The following is a 19,982-nucleotide window of genomic DNA, read 5'->3' on the forward strand; positions in this document are numbered from 1 at the left end:
TTGCTTCTCCATCTTCTCCTTCTACATCGTCACCATCTTCATCTTCTGCACCTTCATCCTCAATCTCTCCACCACTATATGTTCCAAGTCTTCATCACCCCAATGAGCATCCGTTTCTCTTTCCTCTTGTTCACCATCCATGTAAAGAGCCGAATTGTGTTCTTAACAGATCTGGCCTCAGAACATGTTTGACAAGCTCTGTTAATCCACCTGCAACTGGACATTTGTGTCAAATCATTGGCAAAGCAGGTGAAAAGATCAGAGATTTTTCATGTCACTTGGCACAGAAGCAGTACTTTATGTCAGATGCAAGTATTTCAGTGAGTCCTCCCCAAATTTCCATTTAATTGCAGTGAGCTTTGGAGATGAGTTACCACTGGAATTGAGATGAAAATTTATTGAAGAGAACTTTACTTTGAAATAAGAATTTTCAGCAAAATAAAAATTATTTTATAATATGATTTGTCATGTTTAGCTCTGAAGAGGCAGCATAGAACTTTACTCCCATTCCCAAGCAGGAAAATCAACTGCACAAAATTAACAGGCCCTGGTATTTTGAGGGTTCAGGAGATCAACTACTTTGTCTTTTAAACGTTTCATAGTTTGTTACATATTTATTCTACTTTGGAAATTTTTATTTATTTATTGTTCTTTTTTTTCTTTTTCTTTTTGGTGGTACCGGGAATCAAACTCAAGACTCTGCACTTGCCAGGCAGGTGCTGTGCTGCTGAGCTATATTTCCAGCTTATTTGTAAAGTCTACTTAAATTCCATGTATTAAAAATTTTCCTACAGCTCTTTTTGCCCACTTGGTGATTCTTAAATCACAGAGTTTTTCTTTGGCTAAGATCTGGAAATGGTCTTTATTTTCTCACTTGAAGAATTACTTAAGACTTACGCTGTGAGGAAAATCCAAGAGCCAGTCACACAGATAGATGGTCTTGCAGAATGTGGAGAACCATACCTTCATTTTCTACAGGTATTTTTGATGCATGTTGAATGCCAGAGTCAGTACCTTGAAAACATTCAATTGTATATTATCTTTTCTTTTAAAGGCTTTCAATCTTCCTTGACTTTCTTGAAGGTAATGCTTCATTTTTATGAGTATTTTTAAGGTCTCTTTGTTGGTGTGTTTGCTTGCTTACCTGCCTGCCTGCATATATTTCCCCCGGATGCTTTGAAGGTCCTCACGGTTTCTGCACTTTTAGGAAAATATACCTAATTGTGATTTTCTTTGCACTGGCACTTTATGGTTCACAGAACCTATTTGTCAGGGAAATACTAGGCCATTATCTCATTAAATTTATTTCTGCCCATTTCCTCTCTCCTCTCTCTAGGTCCTAATGTTAAATATATATATATATATTAGGTATCTTCACTATCTAACATCTCTGTGCTTCATTTGCAGTATTTTCAATTAACTTCTTCTCACCTTTATTAATATTTTATATTGCTACCTCATACCTCCTATGAAATTCAAACACTAACTTCTCAATTTTAGTTATAATTTTCTGGTCTACAATATCCATTTGCCACATAGGCATTTCAGATTTTCAGTAAAGCCTTCCAGGTTTCTTGTATTTTTATCTTTCACTTGACAGAATGCATCAACCGTGGTTACTTTGGAGTCTTCCAACAACATTTGAATTATCCTAAAGCCAGTTTCCACCATCCAGTTTTTATCTTGGTTACAGTAATGTGGTCTTTGCTTTTAGTATTCAGTCATTTTTTTATTAAATGCTGAATGTTCTTTATTTTAAAATTTTAGTGCATCCAGTAATATTTCTCCAAAATAAGTTCCTGTGGCTGATACCTGACGAAGTGAAAACCACTACCCTTAAACCACTTAGGGAGTGGGCCAATTCAAGGCTGAGCTACAAATGCATCAGAGCTCAGTAAGCCTTGGCAGACCCTATCCCAGGCCGTGATGTTCAAATTCCAAGTAGGTAAGCAAAGAAGGCTCAGCACGAGGAGACTGCAGAGCACACTGCCTTGCAGCACAGTATGGTGCGGATGTACAGCCTTCTGTCTTGCAGCTCCATAATTCTGCAAATGCCCTGGAAAATTCAGCCATGTTTTCAGGTTCCTTTTGGTCTCCACTAACCCCTCCAGCCCAAAAGTTTTCCAAACTCTCTGCCTGTTGCTCTTTCCTCCATCTATAGCCCTCTACACAGACTGAGCTCAGAATTTAAGTCTCAGACTCAGCAAAGGTCTGACCACTTCCCCAAGAAAAAAAGACTGTAAATTATCACAGTGTGTATCTTTACTCTAGTACTTCTTGTTTTCACAGGTCTTGGATGACTTAAAATTATTTTTATATTTTTTAAATTTATTTATTTGCAACTCTTTACAGCAGTATTATCAAGTTGTTATCAGAGGAAAGTTTGCCTGGTTTGGCCAGGCAAAATGTTCGCTTTGTAACCTATATCATTGCCTATCATTATGTTAGTTATTAAGAGGATTTTATATGTACTTTCAAAAGAAACATAAGCCCAAGGACAGCAAGAGCTTTCCTTAGTGAGCTCTATCAGGCATAGGATGGCCTGACTCATCAGATTGCTCTTTCCTTTTTTAAAAATTTACTTTTTGTCTGTAGGTATGTGACTACTTCCAAAAATGCTCATTTTTTAAATGAGAAAGAAACATAATTTTATAGGTCTGAATTCTCAGTAAAAACTGTATTCCTCTTTTTTCATATTTCCTCACCTCTTCCCCTAGAGAAATGACTTAGAATAATTTATTTAAATGAGGGCAGTAAGGTAGAATATCCTTTTGGTTTCTGTATTTTGTATCCTCCTGGATGGTGTGTGAACCACACAATTTCCAACCCAGCTTTCCTGGAACCACATACTGTACGAAAGCTGTACCGCACATCCTTCAATGGAGTGAATATTTTCATCTTTATCTGGTTTTTTCTCTATTTGCCATTGAACACAACCAATTTTTACTTAGCATCACCAGCATTTAAGTGAAGTGATGACTAGGGATGGAGAGTGATATTTTTAAAAAACAATCTGCATATATTTTAACTGATATAAAGATGTTTTTTAAAGCCCATCAGTTATGGAAAGAGCCTCAGTTCACCTGGTATGTGCAATTATATTGAAATAATAATTTACTATAACTGTAGGTGACTAACAATTTGTACAAAAACAGCTGAGAAATCACAAAATCATATGTTTTGGCAGCTCTATTTTGAAAACATGTTATTACCCAAAGGAACGAATGTATTTTCTGTTGACACAAATGAATAAAACTATGATAATTTGGCATGTGCATCTTATAATAGCCGGCTATCAAGTAAACTATAATGACTTCTTGCTCTGGTAATTCCATTGGCTACAAGCTTAAAAACAGTTTTCCTCACTGATCCTTCAGGGAATATATCTAGGAAAATAAACATTGCGTGTGTCCTTGTCAGGCTCAGGGAGGTTAAAAAAAGGACTCCTCTCAGTGTGTCCCACACTGTTATAACTGAGGGTTCCAGAAGTACTTTTAAAATAAAAATTTCACCAGGTATGGTGATACACTCCTGTAATCCCAGCACTCGGGAGGCTGAGGCAGGAAGAGGGTTGTGAGTTTGAGACCAGCCTGCACTACAAAGCGAGCCCAAGGCCAGGCTGAACTGCAAAGCTAGACCCTGTCTCAAAAAGGAAAAAAAAAATTCCTTGTGTTATGATAAATACTTTTAGCTTAAATTATAGATGATATAATAGTAAGAACATAATCTATATCTAAGTAAGAGATTTTATTTTTTTCCTATAAAAATCACCACCCAAAATTTGGATATTTTGGATTACTCGCATCTTTATTTCCATTCCTTAAGAATACACACGTGCATTCTTAACTGGTCACATGGTACAAACTGTTAGCCAAAAACAGACCACCCCGATTACTGACCCTTGAGGTAGCATCTGGCTGCATGTATCATACCCACTGCTAAACACTCAGCTACATCACTGAGATGTTAAAAGCCCAAGAGACAGGGACCTGACGTGTAGAAGATGGGGAAGAGGGCACACAGCTGAGACATTGTGATCTGAGCAGATACAAGTTTCAGAATAAATGACTTCCCTGAAAAGTCAGGACAATGCAAAGTTTAATAATTTACAAGGCCAGTTTCTGTGCAACACCTTTCTCAAGGTAAAGGAAAAGGAAAAAAAGACCCACAGCCAACACACCAGAGTTGTATGAAAAATTTAAATAGACATTGGATTCACCAGTGCCCATGTAGGAACACACAGCAAGGAAAATGTACGAGCTACACTGTAGTCTTCAGGGGCCAAAACTTAAAGACTATGAGTGAAAAGAATGTACTAAGAGTATGGTTTGAAAAACCTACGAAAATAATACAAAGAATGGATGACTAGACAAATTTAAAAACAAGGTTTCAAGAGTTTTAGCAATAGTACATGAATGGACATTCGTTTTAAAGAGTAGTCTAAGAAAGTAGCAGAAGAAATGAAACTCACCCCAAGCTCCAAATCACCTGGCCAAAGGACTTCTAATTAAGGGAAGAACACAGCCCAGTACAAACAACTGGACGCATTCCACTGAACTGTCAATGGTGGCATGCATAGTCCAGCGTCAAGCTCTACAAATCCCACCCTCAAGCCCTATAAATGGCCGAAGACCTGAAAAACCTAAATTAGGCAGCTAATTCACTTTCTTTTACAACAAAAGCAAAAAAGAAAAGGACTGGAAGTATAGGACACTGGTAATATGGTAGCTTTATACTCATGAGGCCCTGCATTTGATACTCAGCACCACCAAAAGAAAGAGAGACAGACAGACACAGAGATAGACATAGAGACAGAGACAGAGACAGAGACTGGAAGGAAGAAAGGAAGAAACTAATGAAGGAAGGAACCAAAGGAGGAGAAGGAAAAAGGAGCTAGGTAAAAAAGGGAGTGAGTGGACGGAAGGGAAAACAGAAAAGTGGTGATGGGTCTCTTCAGATGCCACGTCCCAATCCTGTGGTCAACACAGAAAGACAGTGTAACACTAAGGACAGATCCTCCAAGGCACTGGGCATCAGAAAATCCCATACTGTGCCTCTGGAGAGAGAAGGAACTTGCAGCGCACAATGTCAGTGCTCCTGCTGTTCCTGAGACCTCTCTATGCACTATCCAGTGCTACCAGATGCAAATGCTGAGCCCTGCCTGCTGCCTCCAAGTACTTTGGCAAGAAATTTCCACTCAGGGGCTCCCAGCCTTGTCAACCAAAACCAACGGCACCAGGAGCATGGTGCAAATTAAGAAAGAGATCCTCCACATGCTCCCTCATAGGACATCATTTTGCAGATATTCTCACCAGTACCTGGCTCAGGTTCCATCACCACAACGTAGGAAAATCCTGGTATGAGATGGGCTACTCATTTGTGAGCTGGTTGTTAGCAACGTGGCTCTAAGCTCTATTAGAAATGTCCTAAATATCCAGTCTCAATTTGCCCATTGGAGAACAGAAGGTTCTGTAATGCCCTTTGAGAGAACACAAAGGGTTCACGAGAGGAAGCAATAATGAGACCAGTTATCCTCCTTTTTCTGTGCGGCTTCTGAATCCTGGCAGCTCCAAAGCTAAAACAATAAAAAGGGATTTCCAGTAGTAAAGCTCAAGATTGGGACACTGTTCATTCATAGTGATGGTTAATCTTGATCTCAACTTGATTGCACTGAGAAACACCTAAGAAATGAGCTTAGTACACCTCTGGGTGGGTTTGTGAGGAGGAATTTTCCAGAAACAAACAGAATATGGGCCTGCAAACTGATGGGAGAGACCTGCCCTGAATGGGACAGCTCTGTCCAGTAGTGTAAGGGACTGGATGGGTGACAAGCAGAAGGAAGAGGGCCACTGGCCCAGCTCTCGGCCTGCCGACATTCCCGATTGCCGCAAGGTGATCAGCTTTGCCCACCACATCCTCCCATGATGTTCTACTTTACCTGAGAAAACAAAGACTTACTGGAAGAAAGATTGGCCTTGGACATTTGTTACAACAACAGAAAGCTAATTAACACACTCAGTTAACATAATAATGGACAAGAGGAAACCTCACTGGTAGGAAACCTTTGTACTTCCAAAGCCCTTGACTATATTTCAAAGACTGAGAAAATACCTTTCCCTTCCCCCAGCAGCACCACGGCTTGCAATGGGAGACAAACCAAACTGCAGAAGATTAAGAGAAAGGAGAACTAGCAAGCCAGAGAAGGGAAGGGGACCTTACAGGATCTAAGATGTTAAATGCTCATGGGAGAAAGGAGCAGGCGTGAAGGTAACAGAAACATTTACCCTTTATAGGTTCTGAATTGTGTGACAAGTACAAATATTACTTATCCAAAGCTCTAACTGGAACTATAAAATAAAAGAGTTTGCAATGATACCATAAATTTAATATTAGCTAAAGGTAAATGTAAAAACACAGCGACTCTTTGGGTGACAGAGTGAGAGGACTGAGGATACAGTATATTAAAAATAACAGTAATGCAAAGACATCAAAGAACTACAGGAATAGACAATGCAAAGCTACAGATGTACTGCTGAGCTGCCACCACATGCCAACATAAAAAGCAGCCTTAAATTGCCTGTCTGCAAGCTTTCTTTCAAAATAAAAATTATGATCATTATCTGTTTAACAATGCCTCTAACCAGCTGTGCAAAACATTAACCTGACCATCACATTAAAACCTTCAGACAACAGTAACAACAACAACAAAAAAATCAAAAGCCATTAATAACTTATTAAGTATTGTTTTTATCACTTGGTACTGATCTGGGTTATTTTTGTTACATAAAGGTTTGATTTCTGCAAACTTTCATGGCAAAAGAATTAACTGCTGAGAAAATTAAGACCTTAAGCTACTAAAATATTTTTAGGTTCATAAAAAATAATTACAATAGAACACTAAGTTAAGGCAGTATCAATAACATTTCCCACTTAAATTATAGTGAGGACTACGTTATTAATTTCTGTTCCCATCAGTTTTACTGTGAAACCTTTGAAAATGCTTTCTTGGGCACCTTCAATCCTTCTCTCCAGCTGTTTCAGTAACAAGAGTAAAGCTTATGAATGTATTTTTGCTTACAGAACACACACTATAATTGTATGTGTCAACTTTGCTAAGCTATAGTACCCAGTCATAAGAAAACACTAATCTAGGTGCTTATAGATATTTTGTGGATGTTAACACCCACAATAAACTAAGGGAAAGAAATTACCCTCCACATGTATATGATGGTCATCAACCAGTCCAATTCATTGAGAGCAAAAACTGAGGTTGCCCAATGAAGACATTCTGCCTAAAGCCTGCAGCATTACCTCCCATCAGTTTCCAGTCTCGGGGCATCTAGACTATTTCATGCAATACATCTCTTTTCACCTCCATAAACAACATCGTGTTGGCTCTGTTTCTCTGGAACCCCTGACTGTTAAATCCACAGTCAGAGAGGCTTTCTATACGCGTGTCTCCACAGCAGCATGCCCGCCTTTTTGATGGATGATCCTTACTCCTCTAGGTCCCCTACATACATATCACGGCTCTTAGCCTCCTCACAGAAACTGTCAAATAGAATTCTTGGGGCCTAATTTTTCCAATGTTTTGTTCCAACACTCTCCATACAGCTACTTCCCTAAGCCTATCGCGCAGGCCTTTCTTTTAATAACCTGCAAGAATATAATAGGTCAAAGTTAAGATGGAAATTCTCGTAATATTCAGATATTCACTTCAATATACAGATCCTACATGACAGAAACCCTGGCCTGCAAATACAGTACTGCCCACAGGGTCATCGTTTCTTAAATACATGCTTTTAAAGGCAAGGTACAGTTTAATGAGGGATGCTTTTTCCAATATAGATCTCACAAGTGTTTCTGTGTAACTAGACCTGACATGGGAGATGACAGTTAAAGGATAAATATACTTTCATTTTCATAAATCCAATCCTAAACCCAGCACATGATTTTGAAATCCAAATATCCAATACATACAAAACATTTTTTCAATAATGAATTACAAATTTCAGAGTTGGAAAGTAATTATCTAGTAACATATTTCAGCAGTCTAATGTTTTTAGAACTCTAAACCTCAGATTTAAGACTCTGGATTTAAAGCACTCAGATTTAAAGCACTCAGCTGGAACCAGTATCAATATACATGTTCTTGTAATTTTCATTAGAGTATTAAAAGGAACAAATTTTTAGTATTTAAACAGCCCCAACCTCACCTCCCACATGAGCCTGTAGTCCATATTTTCATCCAAGTCTTCAGGCATCCTCTTCTCTCCAGCAAAGGGTCCAAACTTCTCACCCTGAGTAGCAATGATGACATTGAAAAAAGATTAGCACACTATTTTTTATCATCTGGAAGTTTTTCCTTCTAATCGTCACAACTAGTGATTGAGATAATTTTGTGGCTTAAAAATTTACACAACACCAAGTATTGACAAGTTTAAAATCCAACTCAATTTTTGTTTTTAAGTCTAAAAACCTGAATCTGTCCCTCAATCCCCAGTAAAAAAGGGTTAAAATGCTTAACTTCCAAATTCTGAAAAGGCACTCAACATTGTACTTCGTATGCTATAATCGTCTTTATAGCTCCGGGCAAGTGGTCTTGAAATGAAACACACTGAGTTTTGTCTGACTTGAGAGACAAGCCCACCAGGCAGAAAATCACCTGGTTTCTATAAAAATCATAAATTCATCCCTATTTTGCACAAGAAAGAAGTAGGCTTGCCATTCTCAAAGGGAGACTTCATAAATAAAATTCAAATCTGCTTGCCAATCTTTCAAACAGTCAGGCGGGTACACTTTACCAAGATTTCTCCAAGTGTCTGTTTTAAAGTCCACTGCACAAAGAACCATCACAGCTACTTGTCTCAAGTTCAGAATGCTGGACTTTCTTAAAATCAGAAACCTGGATATGGAACAGGAGAGGCTGCACTTGAACAAGTACTCTGGTGACAGCTGCTGGCTTAGCCCCTGAAAGTGTAAACTGAGTGGTCTTCACTGCAATCTGCCCTGCAGGGACTAGTGTAGGGCCACATACTGGGCAATGACACTTTTCTTCCCTTCTAAGTGGACCAAAGGAGAGGCTGCGCATACAGAAGGAACTGGCAGTGTGTCCTGCCAGGCACTAGGTATATAGAAATTATGCAGAGAGGAGACAGAATCACTTGGATCAGTGTGAGCTTCCTCCAAAGCTGTCCGTGACTATTTTTCTGTAGAATCCTTCCCTTTGCATGGACGTGGAAGAAGAAAAAACAATAAAATCTCCAGGGGAACTTTTGATGAACATTGTTAGGGGGGAAAAACCACTAATGCAATGTTTCAAGGAATATAAATTATTTAATGAACAACAGAAAACCCAACTTCTGGGAACAGTAAACTTTTAAGACTTAAAAGTACTACAAATAGAGAACCCAGTCCCCTCACCCTGCAGATGACAAAAGAAGGTCCTGAGAAGCCACAAACAATGGCAGAGCCAAGAGAGATCACTTCTTTAGGTTAACCTTAGAAAGCACGTACAGAGATTTTTCTTTTTTCTTTTTTTTTTTTTTTTCAATCTTTTTTTTTTTTGGTCTTTTTCCTTTTTATCCGTACCAGGGATCGAACTCACGACTGCCTGCTTATAAGGCAGGCGCTTATGCCGCTGAGCTAAATCCCCAGCCCCTAGATTTTTCTTTTTTCTTATTTTTTTTATTCAAATACAGACTGTAATTCTAAGTAACCCAAACACAGGTGCACGAAGAAAGAGACCGCTGATTATTACAAAGACACAGAGATATTAATACAAAGCACAGAAAGCAAATTTAGGAAAAGCCAAATGCCTATTCTACCTTTCCATCCTCCTGTGCCCCGATACCCACTTCATACTAACATGGGCACATCAATCCCAAGATGCATTTTTTTACATTAGCCATTTCACACCTCAAGATGAGTCTTAACTAGTATTTAATGACAGTAAAATAAAGCTGTGTAAGAAATAGAAGAACAAGGATAGGGAATTAATGCTACTGAACTACCAGGTGCCACACTTCAGATGATGCTTGATGGACACTTTCCTACTGTTGTGGCTCATATCTAGAGGACCCCCCAAAGTCTCATGCAGTCATAGACGGGATTTGTTGAAAGATGTTAGTATCTGGAGTACCTGAGGCTGCAACTGATGGTATAATGCTAGGCTCAAGAGCATAAGAATGGATTAAGGGTGTGAGTGCTGCCCACCCTAAGTAGCCAAGATAAAATAAAAGGAGCAGAAAGAGCTGTCACTTGCTTGTTTTGCTACCTTCTGCCCATCACAAACTATTTCTCCTCTGCAATGCATGTCTGTCTGCCACACCTCTTTGCCTTGGAGCTAACTGATCATGGACTGAAACCTCCACAAACTGTAAGCTAAATATACTCAGTAATGAGAAAAGTAACTAAGACACCTATTACTAAGCAAACTGAAGCATGTAGTGAGACTGTCTCAAAAACAAACAAAACAAAAAGAAAACTGAATCACAAAAAGTTTAAATAACTTGGTTAAGATCAGCTAACAAAGATATTGGAATTTTTGAGACAGGGTCAGGAACCAAGGGGTTTTGCTCTGAGCAGAGAGTTTAGGCACTGTCTACCCTATACCACAGTGTAGAAGCCAACAAATATGGCCACAGTCCACTGACCCACAGGCCAAGCCCGCCCTTCTCAGTTGTCCTGAATGTGTTCAGCAAGCACCCTGCCCAGGCTGTGCCCTGTTTAAAGCTGACACTCAATACACTGACTGCTGAAGTGAAGAAACAGTGAACTGCATTCAAATCTGGAAAATGACCAAAAACTATGGTGTGTTTTTTAATTAATCTGAAGTTTTGATATTAATAGGTGCAGCTCAACTTGCAGTGCACTATATGGTGTGTTTTGTCTTCATCAAGTAGTGCAGAAGGTAAGGTGTATACATTGTCAGGAGCAGCTGAAGCTGAAGATTAGTCCCACCTGCAGGACTAGAGCAAGGCCTTGTGAGAACAAAGAACACCCCGGCAAGCTATGTGAACAATTGCTTTAGTCTGGAGAGAACCAAGCTGTTAGGTTGCCACACATGCAGACTATTAAGCAACAGGCTGTCACGTGACCCTAACTTGCCAAATGTATAAATAAATGCACTGCACTGGTTGAGCAGCTCCTTTTGTCCCATCCAGAAACAGGCCTCCACCTGATCCCAGCTTTCTGTGTCTGGTCTTTATTTCTTCACCTTCTCACCACCCTTCATGGTCCTCAAGCCAAGAAGTTCAAGAGCCATGTAGGCGGCAATACTATTAGAGAAGGTAAGGCGTACACATTTTCTGCGGCAACCAACCTACTCAAGCCAATCAGCTGGCTCCTCTTTGCAGTACAAATTTGGAGAAAAACACTAAATCCATCAGTTCAGCAACATTCACAGGACTAAGGAGAAAGCAATGAAAACCCAGTAATACAATGGCATCAAGAAAAAAAAAAGCATCATAGGATGCAGGCCTAGTAATGTGCTACAGTTTAGATCTTAGCCCTGTGGGTACGATGGCAAATTTTTAGAAAAGGAACATTATGGGGATGTATAACACTCATGCTTATTTTTAGGAAAATTTCTATTCATGAATCATTTTTAGTTTTATGAGTGTTATTACATTAAACAATGTGTACTTAACAGGGAAATAACATATCTGTAAAACAAAATATTGAAGTTTTAATAGGTAATAAGTGTGTAGAATAGCATCAACATTTTCAGTATCATCTGTTAGAAGATTTTGCTTACAAAACCTAAAAGTAACAGCAGAAATAAATTTCTATATGAACTACTATAAAAATATAAACAAAACTAATGTAGAAATAATCTCTGCATCAATTATCATACCTAGAAGACCAATGTTATGTATTTCTGATTGTACTATGCATTTCTCCACTGTGAACTTGCAACATTTTTTTCAGGAATCACAACTTTATTCTTGCAAATAGTTACTGTGGTGGTCAACTAGTGATCTTTTAGCAAATGTAACATCAACACATAACTAGTGAACCAGTTGTCAAATGTGACATTTGGGTTACTTTTTGGAATACGTAGAAGCCTGGTGAGAAAGTCATATGATTTATTACTGCACAAAGAAATATGTGGTACCTGAGTTCAAGGACAAATTTCTAAATTTCAAGTGCAAAATGTCTGCACATATGCCAGGGCATATATTTTTATACCCTATTTGGAAGATTTACTGGGCATATATTGCTGAAAGCCTCAACAACCACAAAATGATGCGACTTATTTGTCTATTGTCACGTGTCTGGATGGTGTGTAAACTGCTTGCCAGTTCAAAACAAAGCTTTCAAAAAATGAGCAGATAATAGCCAAATTGTCAAGATTTTTTCTTCCTTAGCAGGTCTTTTTGTCATCAAAACATGGTCAATCTTAAAGGAAACCAAATATCTTGAGTGTCATTATTGTTCTAAAAATCGCAACACTACACCTGTCACTTTCTTTAGATTCTGACGATTAGAATGATAAAGTCCTGATTTGAAGGCTTTTGGTTCAGATAATGAGGTGTCATGATAAATATTTTTGAGTGTTACTATTAATATATACATAGAATGTTTTCTTGTATTGCATTATTTGTGTATTTCAAAACATCTTGTAGCACATCATCCGTTACAATTTCCAACACTGAATTGCACTGTTAGAGTTCTGTGCAGTAAATTTCACCTCAGCAAAAACTTATTAACATTTTCTAACCTAGTTATAGCTTTGGATCATTCAGGTATACATGATCATTTTGCAGCATTTTTACTAGTCAAATACTTATTTATGTTACTGTTTTCTTCTCATCTGAATCAAGGTCTTCATTCTTGCACTTCTCTGTCATATCTGTAATATATTGCTAATTTCGTTGGCTTACATGATCACAGTCACCATCAGTAGCAGGATTATCTGATGACTCACTTTCAACCTCTTCCCAAAGTTGTAAAAGCAGATTTTCATGTGGCATTGTACTAAGTTAGGCTAACTCTACCAGAAAAAATCAAAGTAAATCATTTAATAAAAAAAATTATAAACACACAAAAATGTAACAGTGCATAATGTGGGTAAAACTCATCCATTTACACTTTCACACATGTGTATACATCTTGCAATTCATCCTATCAAGTGGATGAACACAAAGATTGCTTCCTGTATTCTTCTAGCCTGGCAACTGAGACGCACAGCCAGATACTAATATGATAAACTACATATTTTCATTAGAAATTAGGTACAGGCTTCTGCAACCCAGTATGAGGAACCAAGGCTTTTAAATGTCTCCCCAGTGTTGCTACAAGAGAACAGTGGAGGCTTCAAACTGGGGCCTAGAGGAAGCTTTCACATCATAGAGAGCACATCCATGAAAAGCACAGTGATACCTAGCCCCTTCCTCTCCACTCTGGCATCCTGATCTCATTCTTCCTGTTAAATGAAGTGTTGCTGCAGGCCACAGCCAAGGACCACCTGATTCTGCACCCAAACCTCTGTAACTATGAGCCAAAATATGCCTTTTCTGCTTTCTAAATTGATGCTCTCAGATATTTGTTACAGTAACACAAAGCTGACTTATACATAATTTTATTAAAAAAAAAACAAAGCTTTGAAAATTAGAAAAAGAATCTGATTTTTAACTTTCACTATTAATAGTAGACAAGCATTATCATAAAGTCAAACTACCAAATTGTAATAAACACTGGCTCTTTTTTTTGCAACTAGGAGTAAGACTTACAGTTTGCATCTCAATCAAGCACATTCATAAATACGCGCAGGAAAAAATTATAATGTTGTTTTCTTCTTTGTTTAGGGAGGAGACTAGGAATTGAATCCACGGACACTCTGTTATTGGGCTATAATCTCTGCCTGTATTGTTTTTATTTTGAGACAAGCTCACACTAAGCTGCTAAAGCTGGCCTTGAACTTACGATCTTCCTACCTCAGGCTCCCGAGGTGCTGGGTTTACAGGTATTTAGCCACTATGCATGGCTAAAATATAAACTCTTGAAACAATACTACCTTACTCTATACAATGTGCTCACATCTTCTGCTCTATTAAAAAAAAAAAAAAAAAAAAAAAAAAAAACAGCAGTTTTGATCCAATATATCAGAGCTGTGGACTATGTCATATTTTCTACTTGCTGGAACACAATACCCAAAATTCACAATTCTAAGAGGAAAAGGTTTATTTTAGCTAACAGTTTGTAGAGGTTTCATAGTCTGCTGGTTCCAAGGTAAGGTTGTCATGGCAGAGGGGCATCAAAGAGGAGAAAGAGCTCATGGCATAGCAGCAGAAGCAGAGAGAGATATAGGGTGATGCAGAAAGGAATAGACTCTTCCAGGCCTCGCCTCCAGCGACCTACCCCTCTAACCAGGCTTTACCTCCCAACCCCACATTAGCCATAAACTCATCAGGGAACTAATCCACTTGTAAATATCACACCTCCCTTATCCAATCATCCTTGGAAAGTCCTACCTATGTGATCATAAGACTCTAAGGATAAATAAGTTATAAAGCATGAAAGACTGCAATAAAGTCTGAAAAACAATGATTTAAAAACACAGATAGGCCAAGTGTGACCCTAGGCAGCAGGATCTCATCACAGTGAGATTCGAACCAGCCTGAGCTACATAGTGAGACATAAAAAACCAAACACACACACACACATAGATAAGACACATTTGCTAAGCATATGTAGTTCAGTAGCTCTGATGAGATTTCCTTCAAAGTATACTAGTGTGCTAGAATGATTTGATCAAGAAAATGAGTTTCTGTGGCTACAAGATTACGAAAATGTAAACAGCTAGTTTCTTAATTATCCACAGTGAGAAAAATGCAGATATTTAAAACAAAATTTACACTTGGTTTTATACTTTTATACTTATTAGACTCACTCTCTGAAGGCCTCTTCTAGGGATTCCAGCACCTACTGCCTAGCCTTTTCTAGCTCTTTAGTCCCTGATGTTTCTATTACACACACAGTACTTTCTTAAACCCATAATTATAATGTTATTTTCATCACTTCCCAATTCCTGTGAAGATTCTAACTTAGGTATAATCCTCTTGTACCACAGTAGGCTTCAAACTTGCCTGGGTAAAACAGTTACAAAAAGAAAATGTGGGGCACACATCCCATCTAAATGTAATCTTTTCTTTTATTTGAATCATACAGAATTGCCAATATTTTATAATTTTCAGCCTACAAAATGAAAGCTTTCCATATGACTCATTAACTAATTATATATGTGTGTGTGTGTGTGTGTGTGTGTGTGTGTGCTAGTACATTAAACACCTAAGGTGAGGCTCACAATTAACAATGAGAAGGTAACCCATATTCTTCAAATAATCTTGAAACCCTGAAAAATTCTTCCTGATTTAAATTCTTTAAATCACTGATTTACTTTTTAAATAACAGTGCTAGCGGTCTTATCTAGCAAAAGGACAACTGTCAGCTCGGCAGTTTTCTTGCTGTTCACTTGGGTCTGCATTATTAGTATCAACTTCAGTCTGACATTTCTTGGTAAGATTCTTCCTAAAGTTCTTTTCTTCTAACTGTCTCAAGGGGTGACCATCTCAAATGCTTACAAGTTGAGCAGGAAGACAACATAACATAACCCGAGGCACTAACAATAAATGTGTGACATGCTGGGGAGCGGCCAGGAGGTGAGTGAGAAAGGCCATGTCCACCTAAAAGGCTTTTTCCATTCAAACTACTGCATCACAGCTCCATGCTGCTCGATCACAATATGGACACAACACTGTCTGGTAACTGCAATATTTTTGGAGACGCTAAAAGCACAAATTTGTACCTGAAATCACTACATTTTTATTTTGGTATTAAAAAAATCCCAAGTTTTCAAGACTCTGTGCAAGTCAAGTAAAATGTGACCTCTAGAAAAATCAAACCGTTACATATAAAACTCAGAGTCACAGTCACCATGCAGGCTGACCCGATGCCCAATCTGCCATGGTGCATCTTAATTCTTATTCAAATTGCTTCTGAACTAAATAGGTAACTAATTCAATTTTGCCACCCACTGGACTCTACAGTAACTTTTAATAAACAAGTGGTGTGTGAATGCAAAACTGCGGGCCATTTTTTTCTTACTTTGCTTCACATATTAGGGAAAAGTTGTAAGCAAGATTTCCTGCAGATCTGTGTCTTGACGTTGTGAGCAAGCTCCAAGATGGGACATTAGGAGATGTGGATCCTAGCCCTTGAGCTACACTTAACTAGCTGTGATTCATTATGGTGTCACAAACTTTCTAAGCTTGTTTCTTCATTCATTAAACAGGGATTTAGATGAGGGGATTCTAAAATTCCCTCTGGCTCTTCAAGTCCATTAGAAAGAGATTCACATGCCAAATCTAGAGCAACTTGGGAATCAGAGAACCATATAACTGACTGAAACACACTAGCAAATTCATAAGCTAACAAGTTTATAATTGTAAGAAAGAGAAAGGAGTTTTTAGAATTCTGATACTATAACTGATTTTGCAAAGACTGCCAGTGAATATCTAAAGATATTAGGTGAAAGATTGATGGTTTTTTAAAAAATCCACATAGTTTCAGCTCAGAGATCACATTTTAGAAAACACAAAGGGAAATAGTTCCTTTACAATGGAAGAATTACCTTAACCCAACGCTGGCATCACTAACAATATCAAAGTCAAACATTGTATGCCCCTTCTTGTGATGCAGTGCAAAGTAACCCAGAATTTCTCCAGGATATATTCCTGCCAGAAACATTTATAAAACATGCAGACTGCAGGAAATACAGAACACAGAGAAGTTAAAAAGGGGGAGGGTCAGATAAATCCACATGTGAAAGACCATAGAAACAAGTGGACTGATCTCTTCAAAAAGTCACTGTGTGGGAATAGGAGGGGAATTACAGCCAAATATAGTATGTGATCCTTGATTAGATCCTGTTTCAAAAACAAATAGCTATAAAAACATTTTGGAAGCAATATAGTAAACTGAATATGGCCTGGTATTAGAAAATGTTAGGAAAGTCATGCTTTTTACTGATGTTAAAATCTAAGTGCCTTGAGAACCAGTGTTCTTACCCTGAAATATGAAGGGATGAATTCTCGTAATGTCTGCATTTTACTCTGAAATGGTTCAGTAAATAATATACACATACAAATATATAAAATATAGTGAGCTAGTCTAAAGTTGAATCACTTATATTTGAAACAATGATGGCTGTTAGAGTCAAGAGCCTCCAATAAAAATGTAATTATCTTTCACTGTTAAACTACCATGCATGTGTGCGCTCATTCAACACAATAAGGCTCTCAGCAATGCATTAAATGTGTCTCTTAAGAAGTTCAATATAGCAAATACCCCATCTGCTTTTATTGTGAATACTGACACTGAGACTGGTGCCCCTACATCATTCTGACCTACTGAACTGACGGTAGTGTCCATGTGTCTGTGTCACGGGTTCCACTGCTGCAGGAGAGACGGGTTCCACTGTCTCTTACTCCCAGCTGACAGAGGAGATGTAAAGGCAAAGAAATGAAAAAATGCCTAAGATACAAGGGAACCCTTTCTGAAATCCATTTCTTTTAAAAATACGGGGAAAAAACGCAGGAGAGTTGTGAAGAGGAAGGGACAGTGGTACAGGGGACTTTAACACAGCGCTTTTCCCCTTCACCCCACCCCAAGCTACTACTTCTGAGCAAAACAACTGCTACTAGCATCTGCGGGCAACAGGATCTAAGTGATGCCTAAATCTGGTAGACAACTAGAGTTAGGCTGAGAAACTGGAGGACAGCAGAGGAGCCGGGGCTAAGGACTTGACACCAACAGTGAGGAAAAGGACCTGAAAGTCAGAGACAAGAGATGGGTTACAGTTCACAATCTTACCCACCCGTGATGCCCAGGAAAGCCTAGGCAGAGCAGGGTTGGCTGGTGGGAACTGACACCCATCTGCCAGGGCAGGCCTGCAGGACAGGGGTGCCCTGCCCTCCACCACAGAAGGACTGGGGAGTCTGCAGCAAGCAGCCTTGAGCTCACATGAGCCAGCCAAGGAACAGACCATACGGAGGAGGACCCCAGCAGACACAAGATCAGACGGAACCACGAGACCCAGCTCGGAAGGAGAACAGACAGAATACCCTAGTGAAGAGAGCACCAGCCCCGTCCGAGGAGTTCAGGGAGATTCAAATGTAGTGCAAGTGCGTGCGCACACAGAGTTTTAAAATGTGACTTTCCAGTTAAGTACTTTTAGGGAATGATTTGATTTACAAAAAAGCCAAATAAAAATAAAATATCTGGAAATCAAGGCGATCTCAGTACATAAGAAAGTACAGGTCCAGGGGACTGAAAACAGATTGAGAGGTGGTTGGAAAGGACATTACCTGAAGGGGCAGATAAATCTGCTTTTGTAGATTAAATGGCGTCACTCATTCCAAGCTAAATAATACCAGAGTCTGAACACAGTCCACTAAGATTCCTGAACTCTAAAGAAAGAGATATTGTAAGATCCTAAGCAGAAGAGGTTTTCTGTAAGATATTTATATCAGATTGACATCAAATGTCACACCTCTGAAACCTGCAAAACACTAGGCAAATACCCAATGACCTCTCCAAAACCTACCTTTATAGTCAGTGGAAGACAACTATTTGATATTATGCACAGATTCTGCAGTAATAGCCATATGACTTAATGAGAAAAAGATTGCAGGAAGTCTATTAACAAAAACAACCAGAAGAAAACATAGAAAATAAAAATTGTGTAACTAGCATATAGTCATCGGTAATGTTAACAATGAACTGGGTATGTGCGACTGATGGGTAGATAGAATGACAGACAAACGTAGATAGACAGACAGACAGATAGATAGATAGATCAAATAACAATTCTAAAAGCAACAGGAACAAATATTTAAGACATCATTTGACAAAAGTTGCAGGGAAAAAGACATTCTCAAAGTTAGTAGGAAGAACGGAGGAGATGGAAGCGGAGCACTTTGTCAGACAAACAGCTGTTAACTCTAGGCATCAAATAAAAAGTCATGTGCATCTGATTGTGGGAAAGGCAGACAGTAAGTCATTTTTTAAGAAAAAAGAGCCAAGCTAACAAAATAGCATAGGGGAAAAGGAATAAACAGTGTTCAAAGAGCAAAAATAAGGATAGTAAAAAATAAGTTACGATATAAAGTAAATAATAAGCATTAAGAAATTGTCAGGAATAAAATCAATTATATCCATCATTCATTAAATATGAAGGAGTAAAATTCTCCTGTTAAATAAGAGTGCAATAGCACATTATAAAATATAATCTAGCATACATTTTTAGGGGAAAAAAAATGCAACTGTAAGGACCAGACCCAAGGCGGGTCCATACTCTTTTCCAAGAACTTCCCAGGAAAGCTGGAGAACAGACACCTTTGGGTAGTGCTGGCATTCAGGCGGGAACAGCAGCTTGTGCAAAATCAGCACGCTCCTGCATCTCCTGCCCAACCTTTAGAAAGCCTTTAGCCACTGCAACAGAAGCTGCAGCTACGTCACCCTAAGGACACAGGGCAAGACCTGGGTCTGAGAAGAAGTATGAGAAAGAGTAAAGGCCCAAGACCCACACCAGTGGTGGCAAACCTGACACACACATCACAGCAAGCACACAGAACCTTCTGTGAGCCAAATCACCCCAGCAGCCAAGCATCATCAGATACTAGCTGCTTTCCAAACTAAAACCTCTGTCTTCAGGTTTGACTGCACTGTTGGCACTGTGCGATAAATACGTGGATTCTGGATTGCAGTCTGGGTACTGGGTCTCTACAAGGTTAGCCACCACCTACCTACACCACTCCTGCCACTGAGGGAAGCACAGGAAATGCTCTCTCATGGAAGATCAACCACCAACACAGCCAAAATACTTGGCTCCAATGGGGAATACTGAGAAGACTCAAAGCCACGTTACGAAATGCTGATACCCTGCTTGGAGAAGGACAGGAACACAGAGGGAGATC

The 19,982-nt window shown here is 38.8% G+C and overlaps 1 protein-coding gene across 4 annotated transcripts in view; it reads right to left on the minus strand.

Moving 5' to 3' along the window:
- Prdm5 (PR/SET domain 5) overlaps positions 1–19,982 on the minus strand; it is a 173,294-nt gene that overhangs the window by 142,231 nt on the left and 11,081 nt on the right. For all 4 annotated transcript variants that reach the window (XM_063260715.1, XM_063260717.1, XM_063260718.1 and 1 more), the window contains exon 2: positions 8,217–8,300. In XM_063260715.1, the coding sequence (XP_063116785.1) occupies positions 8,217–8,300 (84 nt within the window). The remainder of the gene's footprint in view (positions 1–8,216; positions 8,301–19,982) is intronic.

This window comes from Cavia porcellus, unplaced genomic scaffold, assembly GCF_034190915.1.
Source record: "Cavia porcellus strain 051 isolate PalLab524CR breed Dunkin Hartley unplaced genomic scaffold, mCavPor4.1 scaffold_14, whole genome shotgun sequence".
NCBI classification, from domain to species: domain Eukaryota; kingdom Metazoa; phylum Chordata; class Mammalia; order Rodentia; family Caviidae; genus Cavia; species Cavia porcellus.